The following is a 20,151-nucleotide window of genomic DNA, read 5'->3' as shown; positions in this document are numbered from 1 at the left end:
TATCATAGCATAAATTATAACAGCACAAAGTAAATGGACCGTCCGGGGTGCTCAAATGTGCATCCGTTCAGTCAGAACTTCTGGGTCTGCGCTACTCTCTTCCTCCCAATGAGTCTCTCGCGCCAGATGACTTACTTCTGCACGTAAGACTAGATCTGCTTTATCAGGTACAGATGGCCCTAAAGCAAAAAGATAATTGTAAGTAACTTGTAAATAAATAATCATAACAGTCATGAGAGCTTGGGACCTGATAAACGGATCAACTACATCCAAGCAGAGTCCAAGGACAGGGGATACACTAGCTAGAACCTTCTCATCGTGGATCTGGTAGAACAAAAAGCATGGCCAATGTTATTGTTTCCCCCTGATGTTGTTTATAAGGTTTTACTGTAGGTGACAGGGCGACATGTTGTGTGGACTAAAACAGCATAAACCAGGTGTATCACAAAGCATTACCAAATGAATTAGCCAGCTACAGAACATTTTTGAAATAGTTTGGTTGATTTATTGGTCAAATTAACCAGTTAGCTATCTACTTTTGATAAGCAGCTAGCTAGCTAGCTCCTTGCTAGTTAGCTCTCGTCAAACTCAAGTCTTTCAAAACTAATATCTGACTAACTCGGAAATTAGAAGTTATTTCAGAATGAAAGTTAACTGGCTAGCGCATTATGCTTTGTGACATTATGTTAGCTAGCTATCCTGGTGCATTCATTCTTTCGTGAGCTGGCTGCTCTTTCTAAATAGCATAATCTAATCTGTTCGAAACAGTGGCAGCAGGTGCAGCAGTGGTAATTCGGTTTTTAACATGCAACGTGAAATAGGTGTATTTATGCTGTTATTCAAATGCAAAGATTGCTTTATATATCTTCTCAAAGAAACTATCGGTAGCTCGAAAACTTGGCATCATATTTCTGTCATGCTGCTTTGTTGACAACTCCAACCACCTTGGGTATTCAGCCAATCAGCGGCCACCGCTGTGTCTCAAGAGGCCCATCTCAATTGAGCTCTCTGTTTACCTGTAGTTGATATTCCGGCGGGAGGTGACGTCCCAGCTCTGGATAGCGTCCATCATCTTGTCCATGACCGTGTCCCTCAGTGGCTCTTCCATGGCCCACGCCTCTGGCCCATCAAACACGATGTGGGACAGCACCCCGCACGCATTATAGGACACCTCAATCCCATCTGCCTTGCTGTCCAGCAGGTTACTGTCACCAGAGAACATTCACAGTAGCAAAGCAGAATCCAGCTTTATTTATCCAGGTTAGTGTCAATAGTATTGCAATCTCTATTGCAAGACGAACCTGGGTCCGTATGCATCAAGCGACTCATAGTAGAAGTGCTGATCTAGGATTGGGTCCCCCCTATCAATGTAATCTTATTCACTGTGATCCAAAAGGAAAAACGGATCCTAAATCAGCACTCCTACTCTGAGATGCTTGATACATACGGCCTCTGGTCCAAGATAGCAGCAGGATCAGACAAGACTGCATTTAACCATTTAATATAGACAAAGGACCTTCTCTTACCTGAAGACAGAGATGAACTGTGGGGTGAGGAGTTGTGGTCGCAGAGCTCTCACTTCTGCCACATTACCCAGCAGGCCCAGCATGTTACGGTGGAGCTCCTGCTTGTCTGGAAACTCCTGAGAGCCAGGGGAGGACAAAGAGGACATTCAAAAGCAACACACAGGATGATGAGACCGAGAATCTTCAGTGGAAAAGACTGTTTGAGGGGCAAAACCTAGCATTCCCTGACAGAACAGAACCCTTCAGGTGAAGAAAAAAGAGAGATGAGAGATTGAGTTTATGTTGCAGATTTAAACAAATCCCTGAGGTGTGCTAACCTTCAGGCAGTCCAGGAAGAGGCCCATGCCCTTGCAGTTAAGGAACATCTGACAGTTGTCTGGCGTCTCGTCAGTGATGTTCCACAGGGCACTCCAGGAGAACTCCATCACCTGGTCACACTGTAGAAAGAGCAAAAAAATGTGGTTGGTATTTGTTTTTATCCAAAGTGAACTCTAGGTAGCCTGCCAGGCAATGCCATTCGACACAATTCACTTGAATTGGCTTAACACGCAATGTTTCCTTAAGGATTGCATGTAAAAATACTATTAGGTCTGGAATGAGCTAAGACTCATCACAATCCAAATGTGATGTGGTTCAATCCAGTTTTACAGGTTCTGCCAGGTCATTTCAGACTTGTAGAATGGTAGGGATGCCTAAAATATGGATTTTTGATTCACAAGAAATAATCCAAATGAGACTCACCATCCTGTCCTGTAGCTTTTTCTGGATGAGATTCAACATTGTCTGAGAAAAGAAAAGTGAGCATGAAAATCATACGTGACAACTTCACGAAGCATCAATAACCTACTGCGGGGTGTGTTTGAGAGAGAGAATCTATGAATCTGTGTATAAGTATATGGATACATCAGTCTTCCCTACCTTGACGAAGCCCATCTTGCCCACAGCCTCCTTGTGGTGGTTGTCCACCTGGCAGACCAGGGCGTTGCAGAGGTGCACGGCGATGCGCTGGATGGACTCATCCTGCCGGGCTGGCTCCAGGATCTTCAGCAGCAGCAGGTTGACCCGGCCGTACTGGAACTCCAGCTCCTCAGGGATGCTGAAGTTACACAGTGTCAGGCAGCAGTTCCTCTGGACCTGGGTAGGAGATTGGTGAGGAGGGGGAAAGGGGGAGCTGAGTTGAGGGATATGGTGGAAACTCCTTCAGCCTTAGTTTATACCAATCCATTCCTTTAAAATTTGTGAAGGGAATAAACTTTGCTTTAACTTGAGAAGGGAAGAGACTACTAGGGTGACATGTTGGTTGGCGTGATGGGTCAGTTGACCCCTCCAGACCAGGGTTCAGATACTCTTTAAAATATCTCAATTTCACGTACATTCGAAGTAAGTATTCAGATGTCTTTTATTTGAAAAGACAAGTATTTGAATGTTTGGTCCCGCTTTAAATGACTTTCACCTTATAAAGGCTTCATAAAGCCTTTATAATCCCTTCATAAGCACTACATAAATGTGTTAAAAAGCATATATAAGCGTATGCATGCTTCATAAATGTGGCATAACTGTGACAATCTCCAATGTCAAATGTGACATAACCCACTATGTTGAATATGATATAAACATGTGCTTTATAAAGGGTGACATGTTGTGCAAAAGGATGGGAAATGCTCTAAAGTAATGTCATGTTAGTCACATTAGACCTAATCCCGTTCCCAGACACTTCCACCCTAATGCGTGGAAGGTCTGGTGGACCAACACATCAAACTGGGTCTTCATTAGTTAGTGTTAGGTTTAAAATCACATTTTAAGAAGATACATTGTGGAAATGGGCAGGGTTTTGCCATAACTATGACTTTTTGACCTTGTTAAGTAGTGACGATGACAAATAATTTACTCAGTAAGGTCACTCTGATATCCAGGCTTATATGTGCAGTCTTTGACACAATCACCCACTCCCCCACTGAAAGATCAGCCACAAAATGTTGGCACCATTGCAACAGGTTGTAGTCAAGCCCTGGTCGCCAGCATGGGAACAGAAGAGGAATGAATACCTGGTGCGGTAATCTCAGGTTGGACTACTCCAAATCATCTTGGTTTTGGCGCGCAAACACAATCTTTGCAGGTCCATCAACCCATTTAAATACCTTTCACACCTGTCGATCATGAGAGAACCTTCATAAATCAGCAGAATGTTAATAACCTATTTATTGACACTTTTATGCAGCAATACTTAGTTTGAAGTGAGACACCTTCATTCATTCATAACACATCCACAAAGACTAAGGCATGACGCTGTACTTAATTTGAAGTCAGACCCCTTTGATCATTTATAACACATACCTAAATGCCTTGTATCATATGACGCTGTACTTACTATAAGGTCAGACACCTTTGGTCGTTCATAACGCATACAAAAAGGCTTAATGATGTAAACAAATGTATTAACATTTAGGGATTATCACTAACAGCTAAAACAAATAAACATTAAATACATGTTTATTAAGCCATGCATTTCCTTTAATTTGCAAAATGTTTAAACAATACAAATACATGAAGTTTTATAAAGTCCAGAAATGCAATTAATTACATTGAACATTAGACAGGGCTGTGAATAGTGTAGCTTGTCTCTGAGCTGGCGGACAAACGGTTCTTGCCTCTCTTCCTGCTGAAGGTGCTGCATGTTGGTTCCAACCTTAAAGTAATAACAAAAGTTAGGTCTGTTAGGAAATGCCTTTGTCACATCATCCGGATAAGGGCATTTCTATGCTGCGACAGAAACTCTAAACGGGAATATGGGAAACTGCATTCCATTCGTATTATTCCATTCCTCTTTCATTTAAAAATCTCATGACGTGACTATGAGACATGGCTGTATTTAGGGGGATTTGTATTTAGCTGATCCTACTAGCTAACTAAATTTCAGCTAGCTAGCAATTGCTGTAAAGTCACCGAATTTATTGAAATAACGATTGAGTTTGTAATGTAATCTAACTAATACAAACTAACTTAAATTGTAATAAATAAAAGTTCACTTACTTGGTTTTCGCTGTCCTGTGGCAGCACAAGTGGGGCATTTGATTTGCGAACTCGTCACATGATCAGCGTCTCGTCAGCAACACAAAAAAATAACTTCCCGGGTCATGGAATTATGGATATTTTCCAAATAAAAGTTACCCAAGTAATAGTAGAAAAATGTCAACATTTGTTCATATTTAAGTGACATTTTAATTAAATTGGGGTTTTAAAACCTGTTCCAATGCCAAATAAATGCCCCAAAGCAAATCATTGTATATGGAATACATATTGGCTTAGAGCAAGAACTATTCTGGGTGCAGAAATAAAATACTTGTAGGGAATACTCAGTAGGGTCTGTAAAATGTATACAGTTCCTTCGGAAAGTATTCAGACCCCTTGACTTTTTCCACATTTTTATTACGTTACAGCCTTATTCTAAAATTGATTGAAATAGTTTTTTCCCCCCCTCATCAATCTACAAACAATACCAAATAATGACAAAGCAAAAAACATTTTTAGACATTTTTAGCAAATGTATTTAACATAAACAGAAAAACCTTATTTATATAAGTATTCAGCCCCTTTGCTATGAGACACGAAAAATTGAGCTCAGGTGTATCCTGTTTCCATTGATCATCCTTCAGATGTTTCTACTACTTGTTTGAAGTCTACCTGTGATAAATTCAATTGATTGGACATGATTTGGAAAGGCACACACCTGTCTATAAGGTCCCACAGTTGACAGTGAATGTCAGAGCAAAAACAAAGCCATGAGGTCGAAGAAATTGTATGTAGAGCCCCATAGCCAGGACTGTGTCGAGGCACAGATCTGGGGAAGGGTACAAAAAAAAATGTCTGCAGCATTGAAGGTCCCCAAGACCACAGTGGCTTCCATTATTATTGGATCCAACAAGACTCTTCCTAGAGCTGGCCGCCCAGCCAAACTGAACAGTGGGGAGAGAAGGGCCTTGGTCAGGAGGGTGACCAAGAATCCGATGGTCACTCTGACAGAGCTTCAGAGTTCCTCTGTGGAGATGGGAGAACCTTCCAGAAGGATAACCATCTCTGCAGCATTCCACCAAATCAGGCCTTTATGGTAGAGTTGCCAGACGGAAGCCACTCCTCAGTAAAAGGCACATGACAGCCCGCTTGGAGTTTTCCAAAAGGCATCTAAAGACTCTCAGACAATGAGAAACAAGATTCTCTGGTCTGATGAAACCAACATTGAACTCTTTGGCCTCAATGCCAAGCGTCACGTCTGGAGGAAACCTGGCACCATCCCTACGGTGAAGCATGGTGGTGGCGTGGTGGCAGCATCATGCTGTGGGGATGTTTTTCAGTGGCAGGGACCGTGAGACTAGTCAGGATTGAGGCAAAGATGAACAGAGCAAAATACAGAGAGATCCTTGATGAAGTCCTGAGTGTCACGTTCTGACCAGTATGAGGGTTATTTTGTTAGTGTAGGCTGGTCAGGACGTGGCAGAGGGTATTTGGTTTATGTGGTTCGGGGTGTGTGTATTATGTAGAGGGTAGTTGATTTATGTATTCCGGGGTTTTTTGGTCACTGCTCTGTTAGTCTATGTTCTTTCTAGTTAGTCTGTTTCTATGTTTAGTTAATTGGGGTGTGGACTCTCAATTAAAGGCAGGTGTTGCCTTTGATTGAGAGTCCTATATATTAGGGTGTGTTTGTGTTTGTAATTTGTGGGAGGTTGTCACTTGAATTGCTGTCTTGTGCCTTCAAGTCTGTCTTCGTCGTCCATCGTTTTGTTTTGTTTGTAGTAGTGTTTTCATTAAAGTTAATTATGAGCACTCAACCCGCTGAGCCTTGGTCCATTCCTGACGACCGTCGTTACACTGAGCGCTCTGGAGCAGGATCTCAGACTGGGGCAAAAGTTCACCTTCCAGCAGGACAACGACCAAAAGCACACAGCCAAGACAACGAAGGAGTGCCTTCGCGACAAGTCATAATATCCTTAGACGGCCCAGCCAAAGCCCGGACTTGAACCTGATCGAACATCTCTGGAGAGACCTGGAAAAATGCTGTGCAGCAACACTCCCCATCCAACCTGACAGAGCTTGAGAGGATCTGCAGAGAATAGGAAAAACTCCCCAAATACAGTTGTGCCAATCTTGTAGCGTCATACCCAAGAAGACTTGATGCTGTAATTGGTGCCAAAGGTGCTTCAACAAAGTACTAAGTAAAGGGTCTGAACACTTTTGTAAATGTGATATTTCATTTTTTAAATTGTATTTTTTGCCCCAAAAATTGCTTTGTCATTATGGGGTATTGTGTGTCGATTGATGAGTAATATATATATTTTTTAAATACATTTTTGAATGAGGCTGTAACGTAACAAAATGTGGAAAAAGTCAAGGGGTCTGAATTCTTTCCAAATGCACTGTACATTCCACATTTGGTGTCTTTTGGCCCTATGGTTCATAAGTTAAGAGATATACCAGAGGTACATTTAATTTGTTCAGCATGATGAGACACCTACATGCAAAGTTTGAAGTGTCTCGGTCAAACAGGTGATGGATGAGGGTTTAAGTGAGACTGCTTATAACAGCGCCACCTATAGGCCAATCAGTGCCATTCTTTTGACCAAGTTACTCATGCCCTGTAGTTTCTTTGCCAATTAATATTTTTCCTTCAAACTCTGCTTATAACAAAAGTTTTGTGAAATACAATTTGGCAGATTATTTGGTTTTTACAAATAACCATTCAAATACTCAAATAAATTTACTTGTTTTGAGCTGTGTATATATATTTTTAAAAAACTCCAATACACAGAAATAGCATTTTAAATACCAGATTCTCAAATACACATGTAATGAACCCAGGTCTGGACCCTTCCCTGTGACCTTACCGTGACCTCCTGGTACTGCTCCATGCCGTTGAGCACCACCTGGATGACCTGCCGGCGCAACCGCACACTCTGGTCACTGCGGTACTCTGTGTTGGTCAGGTAGAAGAGGGCCGCGCTGCCCGTCACCTGGACGCTCTTGTCGTACTTGTGGCACTTCAGTGCAGCGATCACCAGCTGGTTGATCACGACAAGACAGAAGGGTTATAGCACAAGGGGGGTTTAGGAATAAAGAACGCAAACCCTTGAGGTGCTGAATAGGAATACAGGTAACTGAGAAATATAAAAGAAAGCCGCACACTCCATTATTCTTTGACGTTCACTGCAAAATTATAAAGGAGTGTGCGACTTTCATTTATAAAGCAGAAAACCACAGAGGTGTGATAAGTAAACAAATGTCCGGGCTCTTATGCTATCTAAAGCATTAAAGAAGCATTTATTTTAAGAGAAATGCTGAGACACCCTACTTCAATTTAAACCAAAAAGGCCCCTAACCTGCAGTGCCCGCAATAGCTGGCTGCAATGCTGTATCCTGGCGATATCAAACAGCTGGTTGATCGCTCGGTGGGCCAGCTCCGGGCGGAACTCTGTGTAGACCTCGATGGCATTCAGGACCTGGTCTTCATTCTTAGAGCCTGTGACCTGAACACAGACATGATAGACAGATGATGTACTTAAGGGGCAATCATCAACTGCTACATATATTATTTTGACTTATGATATATACCCATTGATTCTTGAAAAATATAATTATGCATGCCTCATGAGCTTAGTTCAACTGTCCTACCCCATCAGAACCCAAAAAATTAACATGGTTAAAACTAGAAGTACATTTCCTGAATAAAATTTTGTGTGCATACTAGCTTGTGAGGGATTGATTGATTGATAGGATTGTGTCACGGTTGTCGTTGGTAGAAATGGAGGACCAAAACGCAGCAGGTACGTGAATGCTCATCTTGATTTTTAATTATCTTCAAAAATGAACATACAAAATAACAAAACCGAAAAACGAACAACTAACAAACAGTCTGGCAAAGCAAAGCTCAACACAGAACAATCACCCACAAATCACACACACAAACACACCCTAATATATGGGACTCTCAATCAAAGGCAGATAGACAACACCTGCCTTCAACTGAGAGTCCCAACCCCAATTAACCAAACATAGAAACACACACACCAGACTAACCATAGAATACAAACACATAGACCATCAACCAAAAACCCGGAAATACTAAATCAAACACCCTTTACACAAACACACCACCCCGAACCACATAAAACAAATACCCTCTGCGACGTCCTGACCAAACTACAAAAACAATTAACCTTATACTGGCCAGGACGTGACAGTACCCCCGCCTTAAAGGTGCTACCCCAGAAGCACCTTAACAAAAAATAACACCAAGCAACACCAAAAAAAATTCCCCTTTTCTAAATGGAGGGAAGGGAGGGTGGCTGCCGTCAACGACGGCACTGTGCTACACCCCCCCTCCCCAACCCACCTATTTCTGGAGGTGGCTCCGGCTCAGGCCGTTCCAGGCTGTCGGGGCAGTCTGGCAGCTCGGTACAGTCTGGGCAGTCTGGCAGCTCGGGACAGTCTGGCAACTCGGGGCAGTCTGGCAACTCGGGGCAGTCTGGCAACTCGGGGCAGTCTGGGCAGTCTGGCAACTCGGGACAGTCTGGGCAGTCTGGCAACTCGGGACAGTCTGGGCAGTCTGGCAACTCGGGACAGTCTGGGCAGTCTGGCAACTCGGGACAGTCTGGCAACTCGGGACAGTCTGGCAACTCGGGACAGTCTGGCAACTCGGGACAGTCTGGGCAGTCTGGCAACTCGGGACAGTCTGGGCAGTCTGGCCACTCCGGCAGTTCAGGGCAGTCTGGCCACTCCGGCAGTTCAGGGCAGTCTGGCCACTCCGGCAGTTCAGGGCAGTCTGGCCACTCCGGCAGTTCAGGGCAGTCTGGCCACTCCGGCAGTTCAGCGCAGTCTGGCCACTCCGGCAGTTCAGCGCAGTCTGGCCACTCCGGCAGTTCAGCGCAGTCTGGCCACTCCGGCAGTTCAGCGCAGTCTGGCCACTCCGGCAGTTCAGCGCAGTCTGGCCACTCCGGCAGTTCAGCGCAGTCTGACCTCTCTGGCGACTGTTGACTGGCGGGCAGCTCTGACGACTGTTGACTGGCGGGCAGCTCTGGTGACGACTGTTGACTGGCGGGCAGCTCTGGTGACGACTGTTGACTGGCGGGCAGCTCTGGTGACGACTGTTGACTGGCGGGCAGCTCTGGTGACGACTGTTGACTGGCGGGCAGCTCTGGTGACGACTGTTGACTGGCGGGCAGCTCTGGTGACTGTTGACTGGCGTGGCGCACTTGTAGCCTGGTGCGTGGTGCTGGTACTGGGCTTACCAGATTATGTACACGCACCTCCAGGCTAGTGCGGGGAGCGGGAACAGGACGAGTCGGACTGGGTTGACGCACTTCCGGGTCCGCACGAGAGACAGGAGCTGGAAACCCAGGGCTATGGAGGCGCACAGTCGGTCTCGATCTTACCTCCTGCACAACCCATCTTGGCTGGATGGAACTAGTAGCCCTGTACGAGCGGGGTGCTCGTACAGGGCAGACTGGGCTGTGCAGGGGCCTGATGGTAGCCGTGCGTAGAGCGGGAGTTGGGTAGCCTGGTCCTCGGAGGCGTACCGGCGACCAGATGCGCTGCGCAGGCATCCTCCTACCAGGCTGGATGCCCGCTCTAGCACGGCACCTGCGAGGGGCTGGAATAACGCGCACCGGACTGTGCGTGCGTATGGGTGAAATAGTGCGCTCCTCAGCGAAACATAGCGCTCTCCACCCCATACGCTCCTCCATATAACCACGGGTAGCTGGCTTCCGGCTCTTCTTACGCCTAGCCAAACTACCCGTGTGCCCCCCCCCCAAAAATTATTGGGGGTGCCTCTCGTGCTTCTCCCTCAGCGCGTACTTGGCCTCGTACCTCCGCCTCTCTGCCTTGGCTGCCTCAATTTCCCACTGCGGGCGGCGATAATCCTCAGCCTGGTGCCAAGGTCCGGCCCCGTCCAGAACTTCCTCCCAGGTCCACTTCTCCCGCCAGTCCAACTCGAATTCCCTCTGCTCCTTCTTCTGCTGCTTGGTCCTTGAGTGGTGGGTGATTCTGTCACGGTTGTCGTTGGTAGAAATGGAGGACCAAAACGCAGCAGGTACGTGAATGCTCATCTTGATTTTTAATTATCTTCAAAAATGAACATACAAAATAACAAAAACGAAAAACTAACAACTAACAAACAGTCTGGCAAAGCAAAGCTCAACACAGAACAATCACCCACAAATCAACACACCCTAATATATGGGACTCTCAATCAAAGGCAGATAGACAACACCTGCCTTCAACTGAGAGTCCCAACCCCAATTAACCAAACATAGAAACACACACACCAGACTAACCATAGAATACAAACACATAGACCATCAACCAAAAACCCGGAAATACTAAATCAAACACCCTTTACACAAACACACCACCCCGAACCACATAAAACAAATACCCTCTGCCACGTCCTGACCAAACTACAAAAACAATTAACCTTATACTGGCCAGGACGTGACAGATTGCCTGAACACGTGAAACTTTGTTTGGTGCCATAGCTTGAACGGTTCCAGACAATGTTGGTGGGTTATTTTATGCAAATGTATACAAAGTGTATATCGTTATAGTTGATACATGTTCTAGAATTTGAAGTTAGGATAGCCTGAACATGAGAAAGTTGGTTTGGTGTCTCTAGCTTGAACGGTTCAAGAGTTACTATTGATTTTGCGACACCCGCAATAACATCTGCTAAATAAACTACATGACCAAATGTATGTGGACATCTGTTCGTCAAACATTTCATTCCAAAATCATGGGTTAATATGAAGTTGATATGGAGTTGGTCCAACATTTGCTGCTGTAACAGCCTCCACACTTCTGGGAAGGCTGTCCACTAGATGTTGGAACATTGCTGCGTCCATTCAGTCACAAGAGCATTAGTGATGTCGGGCACTGATGTTGGGCGATTAGGCCTGGCTCGCAGTGGGCGTTCCAATTCATCCCAAAGGTGTTTGATGGGGTTGAGGTCAGGGACCGGTGCAGCCCAGTCAAGTTCTTCCACACCAATCTCGACAAACCATTTCTGTATGGACCCTGCATTTGCATTGCGCATGGTGATCTTAGGCTTGTGTGTGGTTACTCGGCCATGGAAACCCATTTCATGAAGCTCCTAACAAACCATTATGTGCTGACGTTGCTTCCAGAGGCAGTTTGGAACTCGGTAGTGAGTGTTGCAACCGAGAACAGACAATTTTTATGTGCTACACATTTCAGCGCTCGCCGGTTCCGTTCTGTGTGCTTGTGCGGCATACCACTTTGCGGCTGAGCTGTTGTTGCTCCTAGATGTTCCACTTCACAATAGCAGATTGATGATGTCTAAAGTAGACATCATGCAAAACTACTGGTGTAGCCAACCCTCTTAGAGACTGACTGGATGTGCAGGTTTTTGGTTCAACCCTCCTCTAGCATTTGTTCCAGCTCTGTAGTAACACAGCTAATTTGGCTAATCATGTACCTGAACGAAGACCTTGATAAGAACATATTTGAATTAGGGGTGTTAGTGATGAGCTGGAGCAAAAGCCTATGCACCCAGTAGTTCTCCAGGACCAGAGTTGGTCAAACTTTACCTTGTAAGCAGGGATGTGTGTCACATTACAAAGGGTGGTGTTGTAGAGCCCCAGAAACTGCAGAGGCCTCTTTAGCTCCTGGAAAGGGTAGATGCTGCTCTTGCAGGGCTCGATACTAAAAAAGAAAAAGAAGACATGAGTCCGTCATATTTACATAACATGGAAAACGTACAGAGAATACATCAACCAGTCCTACTATTTACATGACAAAGGATGATGCTGAAATCCACATGAACATAGAGCAAACATAAACTCTTCATAAGCACTACATACAGTTGAAGTCGGAAGTTTACATACACTTAGGTTGGAGTCATTAAAACTCGCTTTTCAAGCACTCCACAAATTTCTTGTTAACAAACTATAGTTTTGGTAAGTCGGTTAGGACATCTACTTTGTGCATGACACAAGTAATTTTTCCAACAATTGTTTACAGACAGATTATTTAACTTATCATTCACTGTATCACAATTCCAGTGGGTTAGAAGTTTACATACATTAAGTTGACTGTGCCTTTAAACAGCTTAGAAAATTCCATAAAATGATGTCATGGCTTTAGAAGCTTCTGATAGGCTAATTGACATCATTTGAGTCAATTGGAGGTGTACCTGTGGATGTATTTCAAGGCCTACCTTCAAACTCAGTGCCTCTTTGCTTGACATCATGGGAAAATCAAAATAAATCAGCAAAGACATCAGAAAAAAAGTTGTAGACATCCACAAGTCTGGTTCATCCTTGGGAGAAATTTCCAAAAGCCTGAAGGTACCACGTTCATCTGCACAAACAATAGTACGCAAGTATAAACACCATGGGACCATGCAGCCGTCATACCGCTCAGGAAGGAGACGCGTTCTGTCTCCTAGAGATGAATGTACTTAGGTGAAAGAAGTGCAAATCAATCCCAGAACAACAGCAAAGGACCTTGTGAAGATGCTGGAGGAAACAGGTACAAAAGTATCTATATCCACAGTAAAATGTGTTCTATATCGACATAACCTGAAAGGCCGCTCAGCAAGGAAGAAGCCACTGCTCCAAAACCGCCTTAAAAAAGCCAGACTACGGTTTGCAACTACACATGGGGACAAAGATCGTACTTTTTGGAGAAATGTCCTCTGGTCTGATGAAACAAAAATAGAACTGTTTGGCCATAATGACCATCGTTATGTTTGGAGGAGAAAGGGGAGGCTTGCAAGCAGAAGAACACCATCCCAACCGTGAAGCACGGGAGTGGCAGCATCATGTTATGGGGGTGCTTTGCTGCAGGAGGGACTGATGCACTTGACAAAATAGATGGCATCATGAGGAAAGAAAATTATGTGGATATATTGAAGCAACATCTCAAAACATCAGTCAGGAAGTTAAAGCTTGGTCGCAAATGGGTCTTCCAAATGGACAATGACCCCAAGCATACTTCCAAAGTTGTGGCAAATGTCTTAAGGGCAACAAAGTCAAGGTATTGGAGTGGCCATCACAAAGTTCTGACCTCAATCCTACATGTGTGGGCAGAACTGAAAAAGCATGTGCAAGCAAGGAGGCCTACAAACCTGACTCAGTTACACCAGCTCTATCAGGAGGAATGGGCCAAAATTCACCAAACTTATTGTGGGAAGCTTGTAGAAGGCTACCCAAAACGTTTGACCCAAGTTACACAATTTAAAGGCAATGCTACCAAATACTAATTGAGTGGATGTAAACTTCTGACCCACTGGGAATGTGATGAAAAAAAAAAGCTGAAATAAATCATTCTCTCTACTATTATTCTGACATTTCACATTCTTAAAATGAAGTGGCGATTCTAACTGACCTAAGACAGGGAATTTTTACTAGGATTAAATGTCAGGAATTGTGAAAAACTGAATTTAAATGTATTTGGCTATGGTGTATGTCAACTTCCGACATCAAATGTAGATGCTTTGCGAGTCATCTAAACTCAGTAAAAAAAGAAACATCCCTTTTTCAGGACCCTGTCTTTCAAAGATCATTTGTAAAAATTCAAACTTCACAGATCTTCATTGTAAAGGGTTTAAACACTGTTTCCCATGCTTGTTCAATGAACCATAAACAATTAATGAACATGCACCTGTTAAACAGTTGTTAAGACACTAACAGCTTACAGACAGTAGGCAATTAAGGTCACAGTTAGGAAAACTTAGGACACTAAAGAGGCCTTTCTACTGACTCTGAAAAACACCAAAAGAAAGATGCCCAGGGTCCCTGCTCATCTGCGTGAACGTGCCTTAGGCATGCTGCAAGGAGGCACGAGGACTGCAGATGTGGCCAGGGCAATAAATTGCAATGTGCGTACTGTGAGACGCCTAAGACAGCGCTACAGGGAGACAGGACGGACAACTGATCGTTCTTGCAGTGGCAGACCACGTGTAGCAACACCTGCAAAGGATCGGTACATCCGAACATCACACCTGCGGGACAGGTACAGGATGGCAACAACAACTGCCCGAGTTACACCAGGAACGCACAATCCCTCCATCAGTGCTCAGACTGTCCGCAATAGGCTGAGAGAGGCTGGACTGAGGGCTTGTAGGCCTGTTATAAGGCATGTCGTCACCAGACATCACCAGCAACAACATTGCCTATGGGCACAAACCCACCGTCACTGGACCAGACAAGACTGACAAAATGTGCTCTTCACTGACGAGTCACGGTTTTGTCTCACCAGGGGTGATGGTCGGATTCGCGTTTATCGTCGAAGGAATGAGCGTTACACCGAGGGTCTGTCATGGTCTGGGGCGGTGTGTCACAGCATCATCGGACTGAGCTTGTTGTCATTGCAGGCAATCTCAACGCTGTGCGTTACAGGGAAGACATCCTCCTCCCTCATGTGGTACCCTTCCTGCAGGCTCATCCTGACATGACCCTCCAGCATGACAATGCCACCAGCCATACTGCTAGTTCTGTGCATGATTTCCTGCAAGACAGGAATGTCAGTGTTCTGCCATGGCCAGCAAAGAGCCCGGATCTCAATCCCATTGAGCACATCTGGGACCTGTTGGATCGGAGGGTGAGGGCTAGAGCCATTCCCCCCAAAAATGTCCGGGAACTTGCAGGTGCCTTGGTGGAAGAGAGGGGTAACATCTCACAACAAGACCTGGCAAATCTGGTGCAGTCCATGAGGAGGAGATGCACTGCAGTACTTAATGCAGCTGGTGGCCACACCAGATACTGACTGTTACTTTTGATTTTGACCCCCCTTTGTTCAGGGACACATTTTTCCATTTCTGTTAGTCACATGTCTGTGTAACTTGTTCAGTTTATGTCTCAGTTATTGAATGTTGTGATGTACATAGAAATATTTACACATGTTAAGTTTGTTGAAAATAAACGCAGTTGACAGTGAGAGGACGTTTCTTTTTTTGTTGAGTTTATAAGCTAGTGTCATAGAAGCAGCTCACCTTGGACGTCCCATGGCCTCCTCGAAGTGTGGGACTGTGCAGTTGTCCAGCATGATATGACCTGAGATGTCCAGTGATACCAGGTTGACTAGGCCCTGCACAATGGCCGTCAGGATCTTACGGGTCATCTTGAACTTGGAGGTGCACTCTCTGGAGATATCCAGGTGCCTAGGGAACATAGAAAGAAGGGTACAAAAAATTGTACAAGTCTACTGCACAACGAGTGATGTTTGCTTGATTTAGATAATTCAATTTGAGAAGCTGAGAGTTCAAGATAATAAATTCATCATCATGATAAACAGTTCTTGTTGATTCATTATTGCTCAAAACCCTACATCTATAATCATCACCTAGCCATGATCTAGGACTTAAAACAAACAATGACACACACACAGTATCCTGCAGCATATCTTGAACTCTCAACTTGAACTCTCTAAATCAAGCAAATTCTGATGGTTATTCCAGAACCAAGGTGCCCGAAAAAGAAACAATTTTGAGGCAGTTATCAAGATTAAACCCTTTACCTCACCCTTCCCAGCTCACCTGAGGTGTCCCAGCTCCACCACTGTGTTGATTATCTCCTCGGAGAGGTCCACATTGTAGAGCACTAGTGAGGCCAGCCTCTCCTTCCAGTGGGCCAGGAAGGCAGCCTTGGGCAGCGGCACCCCGGACAGGTCTAGGGAGGTGAGGGCCGGCAGGGGCTTGAGCAGAGCCTCAGCGTCCACCTCCTCAGGCAGACCCCCGAGGTTGAGCAGCCGCAGCCGGTTGAAGCCCTGGAAGCTGAAGTCTGTGTCCGGTGCCTGTCTGGAGGCCGGCCTCTCTTCCTCATCTTCCTCGTCGCATGCCAGTGGGGCACCACCCTTGCGATAGAAGATGCGGCTGCAGCCGAACAGGCTAAGGGAGACCAGGGTCTGGCGGAATCTGGTTAAAGTCCTGAGGCTGTGAGCTGATAGGTTGTTGCAGTAGGTGAGGTGGAGCTCTATCAAGTCCTGGTTGGGGCGAAGAGTGGCTGTGTTAGTTCAAAACAAACGTTGAATGTCACTGTTTCATTGTTTAGCCTATGTTTCCTGAATTGGTGATGTAGAAAGGCAACATTGACCTGTTTTGGTAACACTTTTCCTAAAGCCTGCAGGTATAATTCTTTATACAGTGCCTTCGGAAAGTATTCAGACCACTTTACTTTTTCCACATTGTTACGTTACAGCTTTATTCTAAAATGGATTAAATAAAAAAAAAGCGTCATCAATTTACACACAATACCCATAATGACAAAGCGAAAACAGGTTTAGACATTTTTCGCAAATCTATTAAAAATAAAAACAGAAATACCTTATTTACATAAGTATTCAGACCCTTAGCTATTAGACTCGAAATTGAGCTCAGGTGCATCCAAATTCCATTGATCATCCTTGAGAGGTTTCTACAACTTCATTGGAGTCCACCTGTGGTAAATTCAATTGATTGGACATGATTTGAAAAGGCACACACCTGTCTTTATAAGGTCCCACAATTGGCAGCGCATGTCAGAGCAAAAACCAAGCCATGAGGTCAAAGGAATTGCACGTAGAGCTCTGAGACAGGATTGTGTCGAGGCACAGATCTGAGGAATGGTACCAAAAATGTCTGCAGCACTGAAGGTCACCAAGAACACAGTGGCCTCCATCATTCTTAAATGGAAGAAGTTTGGAACCACCAAGACTCTTCCTAGAGCTGGCCACCCGGCCAAACTGAGCAATCGGGGGAGAAGGACCTTGGTCAGGGAGGTGACCAAGAACCCAATGGTCACTAACAGAGCTCCAGAGTTCCTCTGTGGAGATGCGAAAACCTTCTGGGAGGACAACCATCTCTGCCGCACTCCACCAATCAGGTATTTACGGTAGAGTGGCCAGGTGGAAGCCACTCCTCAGTAAAAGGTACTGTACATGACAACCTGTTTGGAGTTTGCCAAAAGGCACCTAAAGACTCTCAGACAACGAGAAACAAGATTCTCTGATCTGATGAAACCAAGATTGAAGTCTTTGGCCTGAATGCCATGCGCCACGTCAAACCTGGTACCATCCCTAAGGTGAAGCATGATGGTGGCAGCATCATGGTGTGGATATGTTTTTCAGCGGCAAGGACTGAAAGACTAGTCAGGATTGAGGCAAAGATGAACGGAGCAAAGTACAGAGAGATCCTTGATGAAAACCTGCTCCAGAGCGCTCAGGACCTCAGACTGGGGCGAAGGTTCACCTTCCAACAACGACCATAACCACACAGCCAAGACAATGCAGGAGTGGCTTCGGGACAAGTCTCTGAATATCCTTGAGAAGCCCAGCCAGACCCCGGACTTGAACCCAATCGAACAGCTCTGGAGAGACCTGAAAATAGCTGTGCAGTGTCGCTCCCCATCTAAACTGACAGAGCTTGAGAGGATCTGCAGAGAAGAATGAGAGGAATTCCCCAAATACAGGTGTGCCAAGCTTGTAGCGTCATACCCAAGCAGACGAGGCTGTAATCGCTGCCAAAGGTGCTTCAACAAAGTAGTGAGTAAAGTGTCTGAATACTTATGTAAATATGGCATTTCAGGATCATTAATTTGAGTTAATAATAAGATGATAAGGGAGGTCATGCATGCTCATGACAAGTCTTAAAATACATTATAACTGCATCATACCATACACTGGTGAAGGGCCAATTGACCTTTTATGAGTACCTGTGAGTGTGTGCGTGAGCGAGTGACACACACAGCTTTTAACCCAAGCAGTGTGTGTGTGTGTGTACCTTTTAAAACGGTTGTGAGTGTATGGCTCTTATAAATGGCCTAACCCCACTTGATCCCTCACGAAGATCTGAAAGGCCCAGAATAGTTGAATTATATGGCCGCAATTTGATTGGTTTAATTATATAGGGGTGTAACAGTGTAGGTTCCGTCCCTCTCTTCGCCCCAACCTGGGCTCGAACCAGGAACCCTTGCACACATCAACAACTGACACCCCACGAAGCATCATTACCCATCGCGCCACAAAAGCCGCGGCCCTTGCAACGCAAGGGGCAACCCTACTTCAAGTTTCAGAGCGGGTGACGTCACCGATTGAAACGCTATTAGCGCGCACCACCGCTAACTAACTAGCCATTTCACATCGGTTACACTCACCCCCCCTTTGACCTCCTCCTTTTCCGCAGCAACCAACGATCCGGGTCAACAGCATCAATGTAACAGTGTAGGTTCCGTCCCTCTCTTCGCCTCAACCCGGGCTCGAACCAGGGACCCTTGCACACATCAACAACTGACACCCCACGAAGCATCGTTACCCATCGCGCCACAAAAGCCGCGGCCCTTGCAACGCAAGGGGCAACCCTACTTCAAGTCTCAAAGCGGGTGACGTCACCGATTGAAACGCTATTAGCGCGCACCACCGCTAACTAACTAGCCATTTCACATCGGTTACAGGGGCAATTTGAAAATGGGTTTACATATGATCTTTTTGAGTTGCGTTATGTTATGAATTTCCCTTCTGCTGGTGGGGTGTACTGTACAAGACAAAACCCTTTGGTATCAATTATCACATCTGGCCTTACAGTACCAGGTGAACTAACGCTGTCGGACATTAAGAGGTTTGTGAACCGAGACCTTCCAGCCTTGACCCTGCTATTCCCCTCATAGTTGTGTTACTGTCAATTTAAGCAGTGGAAACACTACTTCATTAGCCTGTTAACACCCGTAGCTGAACTTCCAAATAAACAGTGGAAAAAGAGACAGGATTCACCTAATCGAAGGGGTTCCAGCATTAATTCCAGCAACATTGCAAACTGTTTTAAAGACTGATGGTCCGGGTCTGTTAGTGCTCCAGTCCTCCCTATCATAATTAGCAACAGCAGACATGAGAAAGATGTTATGTCCCGCAGAAGTGCAGCAAAGTACCCTCATTTATGTTTCTGTAACTCCCCTGAATGTCTGTCAATCCAGGAATACCTCTGTCAATCCAGCTGCTAGTGGTTCTCTCAACAAGTGCTATTAGTTCTATTGTGAATTTCACAAATATGGAGACTAGCTAGGTTTTCAAATCACGTAGAGGGCTTGGGCTGTTGAACGTAAACGTGCAAAGCTTGACGTCAAAAATGGACCTTCTTGATTTCTGGATGCATGATGTGGCATCATAATCTATAAGTGTCACTATCCCTAAAAAGTTTGAGTGTTTGGTTATAGGTTATACGCATGTGTTTGTAGCGGGGATTTCCCACCCCCTGCTGCAATAACAGATGCTGTTGATAATATTTCTGAATATTTAAAACCTTTCTGTCATCTGAATTAATTATTTTAGGAGATTTTAACCTGGATTGTTTTACCAAGGCCACTGATCATTTGAAGAATATTTGTCGTCTTGGCTTTAACCTGACTTAGGTTAATGTAAGAAACCCAGCAAACTCCTCACTAATTTTGACAAACAAGTACTTATTTGCCTCCACAAGTACTTACTGAGTGGTGTCTTTGCTAATGACATCAGTGATCACTGTCCTATTCTATGTATTCAAGATACCAAACAGAAAAACATTGTTCCTCGCATAATGTTTTTTAAATGTTTTATTGCTCTAAGCTTTCCTTTATCAGCTGCATGCTGGACCCTGAATTGGCTCTAGAACTTA

General features: G+C 45.0%; 1 protein-coding gene across 2 annotated transcripts in view; it reads right to left on the bottom strand.

Moving 5' to 3' along the window:
* LOC100195713 (protein zer-1 homolog) overlaps positions 1-20,151 on the bottom strand; it is a 76,304-nt gene that overhangs the window by 20,522 nt on the left and 35,631 nt on the right. For both annotated transcript variants that reach the window (XM_014127847.3, XM_014127846.3), the window contains exons 4-13: positions 16,069-16,514; positions 15,526-15,693; positions 12,119-12,233; positions 7,895-8,041; positions 7,403-7,576; positions 2,445-2,660; positions 2,268-2,309; positions 1,844-1,963; positions 1,527-1,642; positions 1,017-1,205 (exon numbers count right to left, since the gene is read on the bottom strand). In XM_014127847.3, coding sequence (XP_013983322.3) covers positions 1,017-1,205; positions 1,527-1,642; positions 1,844-1,963; positions 2,268-2,309; positions 2,445-2,660; positions 7,403-7,576; positions 7,895-8,041; positions 12,119-12,233; positions 15,526-15,693; positions 16,069-16,514 — 1,733 coding nt within the window. The remainder of the gene's footprint in view (positions 1-1,016; positions 1,206-1,526; positions 1,643-1,843; positions 1,964-2,267; positions 2,310-2,444; positions 2,661-7,402; positions 7,577-7,894; positions 8,042-12,118; positions 12,234-15,525; positions 15,694-16,068; positions 16,515-20,151) is intronic.

Source organism: Salmo salar, chromosome 11 (assembly GCF_965601325.2).
Source record: "Salmo salar chromosome 11, fSalSal1, whole genome shotgun sequence".
In the NCBI taxonomy this organism is placed as follows: Eukaryota; Metazoa; Chordata; class Actinopteri; order Salmoniformes; family Salmonidae; genus Salmo; species Salmo salar.
This window is presented reverse-complemented; position numbering and strand designations above follow the sequence as displayed.